The sequence below is a fragment of the Hemicordylus capensis genome, chromosome 1 (genome assembly GCF_027244095.1).
Source record: "Hemicordylus capensis ecotype Gifberg chromosome 1, rHemCap1.1.pri, whole genome shotgun sequence".
NCBI classification, from domain to species: Eukaryota; Metazoa; Chordata; class Lepidosauria; order Squamata; family Cordylidae; genus Hemicordylus; species Hemicordylus capensis.
The window spans coordinates 4,702,280-4,713,175 of NC_069657.1; the positions used below are offsets into that span (position 1 = coordinate 4,702,280).

Consider the following 10,896-nt stretch of genomic DNA (forward strand, 5'->3'; position numbering starts at 1 on the left):
GCTTCCCTGTGTGTGGAAGGGTCATTACTCTATTCACTTCTGAGGCTGCAGACAGGGCCTGGTGGTGATTTAGGAATACTGTGCTTTAGGAATATTTAGGAAAATGCTGCTTTAGGAATACTGACTGCTGTTCTATTTCTGTAGTTCAGTGGCTGGGCATATACACTACATATAGAACATCAACCCTTGGCACCCTGATTGAAGAGTGAGTCAGGGAAGACTTCTATACCTGAGATCTTGGAAAGCTGCACCAATGATTTAGCTCAGGAAAGACAACTTCTTAAAAACTTTTGCAAGCCAATCCAACCCTTCACTGAACTGAATGCTACCACAGAAACTTCATGTATACATTCCAACCCAGCACAAAGTAGAACAGGGCAAATATGCACATAGATTTACAACATAGCTGTACAGCAGGTACCTTTCTCTTGCCGATGGTTATTCAGTCCTAGAAACTGCAAATCGGAATCCACACTACCACTCTTCCCACGCGTGTGAGAAAGACCAAGCAGATTGCATTTCCCCGATATCTGAGGCTGATGAGAGGTCATCACACCTTTCAAACAAAAGGGAAAAGCCAATCAAGAATGTTTTCATGACCTGTTATGAAGCATAACAAATCTCCATCCTGGGACGGTACACATGGAGGAGCATAGAATGTCTGGGAATCCCTCCTGCAAACACTCCCAGGCCACATGCATAGGAGCTCCTAGGCAACCTCATAACAAGCTTTCTTCATGTGCACACAGCAGAATAATGTTGCTGGCACGAAGCAGAGAAACAGGAGTTACTTTTTGCCAGGACATATCAAAAGTAGCACTGGAGCTGCTCCCAAGTGTTTCTTGCCACAATCAATTAGCTACAAAAAGTCTTCAAGCAGGAAGAGATAAAAATCAAATAAACATACATAGATGTGAAACAGATCAAAGACTCTTTCTCTCATATATGCTTGTGCGCCCACTAAAACCATCATGCCAAGCACAATGTTCAGTGAATACTGAACCCCTCTATGCTGGCACAATACACTGACAATGAAAAGAAGCAAAACAGGCCTGGTCTTGCCCAATGTGGCCTTTTCACTACATACATGGTAGGAGATGGAGATTGGTTACTTATTACAAGAGTGCAAGCCTTTTTGGAAACCACTAGGATTTAAAAACCCTATTAAAAATGGGTCATCCAAAATTCCTTTTTAAGAGCTACTTTGCATGTTTAAGGGCAAATGCTGACCTGACGCTGGCTTCCTGTCATCCACAGTTAAACTGGGAGCCAGCCTCAGTGCTTCTGCCCCACATCTACACTAGTAATTCACCCATTTTACTGCTGACCCACCACTAGATATCCCAGAGGTCTGTAGAGCTAGCCCCTGACCAGGGACAGCCGAGTGTTTGGTTGTAGCTGAAAGATCCAGAAGGAATTTCAGCAATTCCAGGGAACAACTTTTGTTCACCTGGACAGAAACAGCTGGGTTCAGAGACATTTTCAAAGGCTATGTACTCTGTACACAACCACAAAGGGGAGAAGCAATACATTACTTGTTATCATGATGGTGACGTGGAGAGGATTAAAAGCCATTTCATCTTCCCTTGAGCTAACTTGCTCATAGAAGAGAGATATTTTACAGCTGAAGTTAAAGAGTAAACAGCTGTCCTTTGAAAAGAGAAGCAAGAATGCACTCTTGGGGGGTAGAATTGCCTCAACATCAATCTTCTAGTATGTTTCTACTTCCACACTTACGTCAATGTTTATGTTTGGTCTTAACCTTATCCTGATTGTTAAGAACAATCACAAAAACAATCACAATTATGCAGGAGAAGAATTACAAGGACGTGTTTTTGAGAAAAAGATGGGGAGGGGGTCGCAGCATTCTTTAACAGCCCTGTGATACATGCTCTCTCTGAAAAGTCTCCTGCTGGCTCTTCTGCTAGACAAGATACAGGGATAGAACACCACTAAGCCTGGTCCTGGGTTCTACATTTCTCCCCAGCCCGCAAAATGCACAGTTATTGGAGGAGGAACAGCTGACGACAGTAGAATATGTAAACTCAGGACTGCAATGAATCACAAACTAAATGTGAGTCAGTGATGCAATACAGCCACATACACAAAAGAAAGACTAATGCAATTTTAGGCTACATTAATAAAAGCCACTGTCACCCAGTAAGTTTAATGGCTGAACAGGGATTTGAACTTGGGTCTCCCCAGGCCGATTTAGCACTCTAACCATTACGCCACACTGGCATGTAAAGCTCTACATACATTTCATATTTAACTGGCTTACCTTGTGAAGGCCTTAACTTCGGAGAGTGAAAGAAATCATTTGATGGAGAGAACTGCAAGAGACACACAACAGAGGAGACATTAACATGCAATTCACTTCAAACTTCTTGCTTGTAGAATCACACCCTGACAGAGCCATCCACCATTCAGAGATGAAATCTGATTATTCCCCTCAAAAAGATGCTTCATTTCTGCAGCTGCTAGTTTTCTTGCCCTCTCACTTGCACTACTCACTTGCTATGCATCTTCGTGATTTTGCAAATTCCTTTAGTTACCTCAGAGCTGTGTGTGTTAATTTGTAACAAACTGAACCGACTGGAATGTACATAAACTTAATCATTACACCTATTTCCTCCATGACTCTGGGAAACCTTCCCTGTTCCTCTGAAAGATTACTTCACTGCACTACATTACATCGCTTTTTCAATTAACCAGCTTGTAAATGCAGACAGTGAAGACTGATCACAAACATTAAGGAGAGTGTACAGATCTAGCCCACATCACGAGTAAGTTGTTCTTGAGTCAACAAATAATATTTAAGAGCATTATCCCAACAGATCTCCTGTAGTCTGCTTCCTCACTACTCTGCAGCCCATTTATAAGGCACTAGAGTGATGAGGAAAATGAAAGACCTTTGCTGGCCTACAGAAATCGGTGCGGCTGCAGAAGTGTTAAGTCTGCATTGCATAGTGCTGAACCGATTTCAAGCAGGAGGCGGCTCATCACCTCCAGTGGCAGCATGGAGGGTGGAAGTGTGTTCTGTGCACAGCAGCTTGAAAAGGGGGGCTGTGCAGCAATGCTGGGCAAGAATGACAACTGGGCCTCAAGGCCTCGGGAGGACAAGCCAAGAGCAACAGTGGCCATTCCTTGCCCAGACACTTCTTCACAGAAAGCAGGGGAGGCAGGTGGTTCTTTCCTGCAGCTGCCACCACCAGCCTTGGACCAGGAGGCCCCTAGACCAGGGCCTGACAAGCCGCAGGTGCCAAGGAGCTAGGATGCCTAGACGAAGGTATTCAGAGGTAGTGCTTTAATAAAATCTTTATTTGCCCCAGGCAGCCTTGTTTCTGTTCTAAGTATGTTACTTTTAAAGAGGATAAAGAGAAGTCCATTTACCCTCTCCCTCCACAACCTATGCCACTAACACCAGTAATTTTGACTAGTGTCTATCATCTGGCTCCCAAATATTTGGGGTGGCTCCTAGATCCTAAGAAAACTGTCAATGCCCATCCTAGACCCAAAGGATGCAGAAGGAACAATCATCCTGACTGCAACAGCCAACTAAAGGCCTATAGTGGAGATTAGACACACTCATGGAGAAGACTGAATGAGGGGCAGAGTACCTTTGAATGCTAGTTGATGGGGCTCAAACAGGAGAGGAAAGAGCCGTAGTCTTCACAAAATCTCACAGAGTTGGTGAGGGTCTTGTACAACATCTAGTCCAATCCCCTGCTCCATCCAGGAAATCCAGAACTAGATCATCCCCAACACATGGCTCTTCAGCCTCTGCTTGAAGACCTCCAGGAAGAGCCTACCAGCCCGCAGGTGACAGATTCCACAGCTGAGCTGCTCTTACTGTCTCAAAGTTTCTCCCAGTGTTTATTCAACCAAACTCTAGCCTCCTGAAACTGCAGTCCATTAAAGTAAGTCCAGCCCTCTGGGGCAACAAAAAAACAAGTCTGCCCTTTTCTACATGACAGCCCTTCAGATATCATGTCCTCCATCCTCCTCTCCAGGCTAGAGATATCAACTTCCTTCAAATTTTCCTCACAGGTCTTGTTTTCCAGACCCCATGGCCAACTTCACTGCCCTCCTCGGAACTTGTTCTGAATTGTAGACATCCTTCTTAAAGTGTGGAGCCCAGTACTGGATACAATACCCAGATGAGGTTGAATTAGTATGGAACAAAGTGGAATGATTACTTCTCATGACTTGGAAACTAGTTTTTAGTAACGAAGTGGAAAACGGCAATAACCTTTTTTGCAGCTGCATCGTATTGCAGATTTTTGTTCAGTTTATAAGAACATAAGAACAGCCCTGCTGGATCAGGCCCAAGACCCATCTAGTCCAGCATCCCGTTTCGCACAGTGGCCCACCAGATGCCGCTGGAAGCCACAGGCAGGAGTTGAGGGCAAGCCCTCTCTCCTGCTGTTACTCCCCCGCAACTGCTACCCAGAGGCACCCCGCCCCCAAGGCTGGAGGTGGCCTACAGCCCTCTAACATTATGATTCACTACAATCCCAAGAACCTGATCATGCATACTACTATCAAGCTAGGTATTACCCATCCAATAACTGGTTTTATGTAGTTATTTAAAAATTGCCAAGATGCAGAACTTTGCATCCGGCTCTGTCAAAATCAATTTTGTTTGTTTCAGTCCAGTTTCACACTTATCCACAGCTGAAAACAGGATTAAGGGACAAGTTGGGCCTTTAGTCTGATGCAATGGGGCTCTCTCTTTTTCTTTATCTAATGTTGGATACAGCATGTCCAGAGTATGTCAGCCTTTTGCTTATTTTGTTTGTTTGTTAAAGGCAGATTCAAGATGACCTGACTATGTATTGGCAATTTGTGTTGACAACACAAGAGAGGAGAGCTGGTCATGTGACAGCAAGCATGAATCACCCCCTTTGCTAAGCAAGTTCTGCCCTAGTTTGCATTTGAATGGGAGACTACATGTGAGCACTGTAAGATATTTCCCTTAAGGGATGGAGCCACTATGGGAAGAGCACCTGAATGCTTGCATGCAGAAGACTCCAAGTTCCCTCCCTGTCATCTCCAGATCAGGCTGGGAGAGACTTCTGCCTGCAACTCTGGAGAAGCTGTTGCCAGTCTGTGTAGACAATACTGAGCTACATGGACCAATGTCCTGACTCAGTTTAAGGCCACTTCCTATGCTCCTAACGAAGGCCTGGAGATGGCTTTCAATTGTGGTAAATGCCATGTAGTCTAAACTTATCCTCATTATTTATTTATCATATTTGTATACCGCCCAAAATGCAAGTCTCTGGGCGGTTTACAGTACAATACAATAAAAATAACAAATAAAAAGATTAAAACATTACAACAATTTAAAATCTAAAACAATGTTAAAACTATTAAAAACCATCAAACTATTAAAACAGTATCTAATTAAAAGCCACTGTGGTTCCACTGTGTCTTTTTGTTTGCAAAATTTGCATTTCTATGAGGGCTCTTTCAATTTCCCATGGATCCCAAACCCGCCAATCTAATTCCAAATTCCACACACAAAAATGCCCCTAAAGAACCATGGAATTTCTTAATTTACATTTTTATACCACCTAAACGTATGTTTCATGGCAGTTTATAAAAAATAAAATTCAATTGCTGTATTTTTAAATACAAAAGTTAAAAACAATACAAATACTTTAAAACTGCTTAAAATTAACAAAAAGCAGGTGCTGACCATTTCTGTAAAGGCCGCCAGAGATGCTGAAGTTCTTATTTCAACAGAGAGAGGAGTGAGTTCCAAAGCCTGGAGGTAGCCAAAGTAAAGGCCCAGCCCTGAGTTGCCACCAGAAGCCCTAGAGGCAACTGTAGGTGGTAGGGATGTGCACAGAACGAGTTCGGAGGCCCTTTATGGACCTCCGCGCCAGTTCTAAAGGCGGCTGGTTCCACTAGTTTGATGGCGGGGGGGGGGGATGCTGCTTTAAGAGCAGGGGAGGACGCACTTACCCCTCCTTCCGCTCTTCCCTCACCAGTGCTCCTTTTTTCTAAAGTTCATCAGGGCAGCAGTGTACCTCCCTGCCGCCCTGTTGCCCGTTTACCGGATACAACTGGAAGTATCCAACGCGCCTGCGCGCACCAGTATGGGTGCGCACACGTCACGCTGTCATGCACACTTTGCGCCATCATGAACGTGCATGTCACGCTGTCGTGCGCATGTCGGATACTTCCGGTTGTGTCCGGTAAATAGGGCAGCAGGGAGGTATGCTGCCATCCCGGTGAACTTTAGAAAAAAGGAGTGCCAGAAGGAAAAGAGCGGAGAGAGGAATAAGTGCACCCTCCCCTGCTCTTAAAGCAGCAGTACACACACCCCAGCACCATCGAACCATCCCCGCCTGGTTCCATGCACATCCCTAGTAGGCGGACCTCCCCAGATGATCTTAACAAGCAGCGGGGCTCACAAAAGCAGCTGTTTTCTCTTAAGAACCCTGGGTCTAAACTGCTGAGGGCTTTAAAGGTAATTACCAACATGCTGTATTTTACCCAGAAACATATTTACAGCCACTGTAATTTTTTAAGAGGGGAGTTATATGATCTCCTCGTACCTCAAGAGACCAATCTGGCTGGCACATTTTGCACCAATCATAGTTTCAGAACTACATACAAAGGCAGCCCAACATAGAGCACATTGCAATAGTCAAGCCTGGAGGTTAGCAGCATATGTACTATCATTTCAAGGTTGCTCTCACAGAAACACATGCAGCTGGCATATCAGCTGAAGCTGATAAAATGTACTCCTGGCCATTACCTCAATCTGAGAAACCGGAAAGATGTTCAGGACCAGTAGACTGTGAGCCTTTTGGGATAGGGAACCATCTTCCCATTATTCTTTTCTATGTAAACTAATTTGAGAACTTTTTTGTTGAAAAGCAGCATATAACAACAACGATGAAAACTATTCCCACAGACTGCATACCTCTGCCTTCAACTGTTCTGTACAGTTAGTAGGGATGTGCACGGAACTGGGTGGGGGTGCCACTTTAAGGGTGCTGGAGGGTGCACTTACCCCTCCCCCCACCTTGCCCCCGCTGGTGCTCGTTGTCCGTAAAAGCCTTCAAGGCGGCAGTGTACCTCCCAGCCACCCATTCCCCCTCTTCGGCCGGAAGTCCCGGGTGCGTGTGTGCACGTTGCATGCGCGCACATCTGAGGTGCACATGCGCACCCGGTACTTCCAGCCACTTCCAGCCGAAAGGGGGAAGGGGCAGCAGAGAGATACAATGCCGCCCCGAAGGCTTTTACAGACAAAGAGCACCAGCGGGGTGGGGGGAGCAGGGTGAGGGGTAAGTGCCCCCTCCCCCACCATTAAAGTGGCACCCCCCACTTCGAACTTTGAACCCTGTACAAAGGCCTCATTCTTGCACATCTTGCACAGGTTCGTGCACATCCCTAACACTTAGTAAAGGCTAAAGCAAATAACCACAGCAGAGGTATACAACCTATTCTTTTGCATAATTCATCCCAATGTGAGAGTTCGGGGTTTTCAGTTCATCCAATCTTTCTGTTCTCCCAGAACTTTTTTTATCATAGTGTCTGCCACCCATATAGCATGCAATACATAGCTGGAACAAAAAGAATCAGTCTATTCGGAAGGTTCAGATCAAGACACTGGGAAAAGGGCTCACTAGAGAACAGATACTTTTAAATGCCAAATTACGGGCTTATTGAAAAAAGCCACCTGACAGCTGGGGGGAAAGGTAAGCCACAGGCTGCCACTAAACTCATCTTAAAATCCAATAAAATTAAACATTATCCAGTATTTAGAACTAGAGAAAGTACAGAGCAGCAGACACTAGGTGAAAAGGTCCAAAAGATTACAAGGAGGCCTGCAAAATTCAAGTTTCAACTTGAGCCTTGGTTCAACCAATTTAAACACACACAGATAGCAAAGCCTGGAGCAATCTCTCTCCCTGCACCAAAACATAAGGCAGTAACAACTGCACATTAATATAACTGAAATAAGAGAATGTACTTGTCCTCTGTTCCCAACTGACAGGCCCCCTAAGGCCTGCAGCAGTATTTCAGTCACAAAATGTACATACGGTAAGTAGCCTCACAATGACAGTTCAAACTTGGAAAAAGATGCTTGAAGGTTTGCCTGTAGTGAGGAAGAATCACTTAAAGGAAACAAGGAAGCTTATAAAAACAAGAGAACGGAGAAATTTTTTCTTTGGAGAAGAGAGCTGGTCTTGTGGTAGCAAGCATGACTTGCCCCCTTAGCTAAGCAGGGTCTACGTTGCATATGAATGGGAGACTTGATGTGTGAGCACTGCAAGATATTCCCCTCAGGGGATGAAGCCGCTCTGGGGAGAGCAGAAGGTTCCAAGTTCCGTCCCTGGCAGCATCTCCAAGATAGCACTGAGAGAGATTCCTGCCTGCAACCTTGGAGAAGCCTCTGCTAGTCTGTGAATACTGAGCTAGATAGACCAATGGTCTGACTCAGTATATGGCAGTTTCCTATGTTCTTCTTCAGGTCATTACATGGCTCAGATTACTAAAGCTACGGATTAAGACACTTACCTGGGAGTACGCTCCATTTGAAATAAATGGAACTTGTTTACAAGTAAACATGTCTAGGATTGCACAACATCCTAAATATCCAGGGGCAAATGGGCTAATCAAACCTTCTAAGGGGTTGCTTATGTAGAGTCATTAAGAAGGGTGTAGCAGCAAAAGAATGAAATGTAGTCTGTTTTTGGAAGTCTCAGTTTTTATGCCCTGAGGGAAAACTGTTTTACCTTTGAACAACTGTTTGTCTCTAATTGTATACATATTGAAGTCATGATGTTTTTGTGGCTTACCATGCCGGCTTTGCTTTTGCAAAGTAGCGCAGTTCCACTTTTTTAGGTTGCCCTATCCAGCCTCAGAAACCTCTCAACATAGCCACCCGTGCCCTTTTTGCTCCCCATGGCTTTCTTTCAACCTACAGGCTGCAAACTCCTCAGTCTAAATTCTCACATACACAATACCAAGGGTGTGTAGGATGAACAAATATGAAGCAACACCAGCATGTCAGTGGCCATAAAGAACAGCTAGGCGATTTGACATCCAACAACCCGCAGAGGGGAAATGGTTAACTAACAAGCAGAAGGTTGCTGGTTTGAATCCCCACTGGTACTATATCAGGCAGCAGCGATATAGAAAGATGCTGAAAGGCATCATCTCATACTGCGTGGGAGAAGGCAATGGTAAACCCCTCCTTTATTCTACCAAAAAACCCCACAGGGCTCTGTGGGAGCCAGCAGTCGAAATCAATTTGATGGCACACTTTACTTAGCCCCAGGATAACAGTGAGAGGACAGGTCTAGCCTGCTCAGCTGTTCTAGCAATACCTTTCCCAACTGACCACACAACCTGACTTACCGGCTCAGCACCCTTTGCAAAGTACGGCTGGTTCCCAGAGCGCTCGCTCTCCCAGGGCAGTTTTCCTTTCCCAGCACTTAGCACCCGCCGTGGGCACATCCCTTGATCCACAAAAGGGGCGAGAGACCCAGCTGGTTCCCCAGAATAACTGTGGGCACTCTGGATGCGGTTACCCTCCAGCAGCCAGTCTGTATCTGCACCATGGGGCAGGTGGAAGCCATGTCCATGAGCGGAGGAAGGCAAAGGCACCGCATACTCCACAAACCATTGGTCCGTCAGCTTGGGCAAGGTCTTCCTGGCCAGGCGGGCCTGGACAGCGCCCATCACTCCCTCACCATTGTCCTGGAGCTCCACAGCATCCACGGCCTTGAAGATGACGGTGGCCCGGCCAGGCCCCAGGGCCGAGGCCAGGACCGCAAAGGCCTCCAGGGCGGCATGGCGGACACGGCGCTTGCCATCAGCCAGGGCAGGCGCCAGGGCATCCACCATGCCAGGCAGGTCAAAATCCTCACTGGGGAAGGTGAGGAGGGCAGCGATGCAGAGGGCCAGGACCACCTCGCGGACCCGGGAGTTGCGGTGGTGCAAGTGCTCCGGCTGCAGCAGCAGGTCCAGCACCGGCTGGGGGCCGGCCGCCCGCATGAGGCCCAAGAAGAGCTGGTGGTATTCCTGGCGGATGGCCAGCTTGGCGTCGCCCAGCACCTTGGCCGCGGCCGCCACCAGCGGCTCCAGGCGGGCCCGGCTCCCGGCCGCCGGGCCCAGGCGGGCAGCCAGCAGGCGGAGGCCCTCCAGCGCGCCCAGCGCCACCTTGAAGTTGGAGTCGTCCAGCAGCGCCCGCAGCAGGCTGAGCAACCCCAGCAGGCTGGGCGCGGGCAGGCCGGCCAAGGCCGCGGGCGCCGCCTCGCCCAGCACCCGCTTCAGCTGCTCCATGGCGCCCACGCGGCCCCGGTAGTCCTGCTGGTCCAGCAGCCGCGCGTGGAGCTCCGACGGGACCAGCCCGAAGCGCAGCCGAGGCGGGGGGCAGCAGGAGGAGGAGGAGGAGCAGCAGCAGCTACAGCGGGCGCCGCCGCTATCGCCACCCGCGGGAAAGCCCGCGGCAGCGCCGCCAGGCCCTCCGGCGCCGAGCGCCGCCTCTCGGCCGGCCGCCGCCGCCGCCTCTCTGGCCATGCCCCCCGCCGGGGCCTTGCCTGGCAGCCCCGCCAGCCCGCCCCCCCGCAGCAGCGCCCGTAGCAGCAGCAGCAGCAGCAGCAGCACCCGCAGCGCCGCGGCCTGGCCACCCCGCCGCCGGGCCCCTCACAGGGGAGCATCGCCGTCTCCAGGGAAACGCGTCACCGCTGCTGCTGCTGCTGCTGCTGCTGCCGCCGCCTCCTCCGCCGCCCCAGCCACCACCAGCGGCCCACTGCGCCTGCGCGCCGCCGGGCACCGAGAACGCAGCCGCAGCAACATCGCGCGGGCGGGCGCCTGACAGGACAATCCAGGGGCAAGACCGCCGCCGCGGCAGGGGCGTGTCACGTG

At 48.7% G+C, this 10,896-nt stretch overlaps 1 protein-coding gene across 2 annotated transcripts in view; it reads right to left on the reverse strand.

Annotated features, from left to right (window-relative positions):
- TOGARAM1 (TOG array regulator of axonemal microtubules 1) overlaps positions 1 to 10,892 on the reverse strand; it is a 65,700-nt gene extending 54,808 nt beyond the window's left edge. For both annotated transcript variants that reach the window (XM_053284437.1, XM_053284436.1), the window contains exons 1-3: positions 9,385 to 10,892; positions 2,282 to 2,333; positions 422 to 556 (exon numbers count right to left, since the gene is read on the reverse strand). In XM_053284437.1, the coding sequence (XP_053140412.1) occupies positions 422 to 556; positions 2,282 to 2,333; positions 9,385 to 10,548 (1,351 nt within the window). In that variant the 5' untranslated portion in view covers positions 10,549 to 10,892. The remainder of the gene's footprint in view (positions 1 to 421; positions 557 to 2,281; positions 2,334 to 9,384) is intronic.
- Between the last annotated feature and the right edge of the window lie 4 nt (positions 10,893 to 10,896).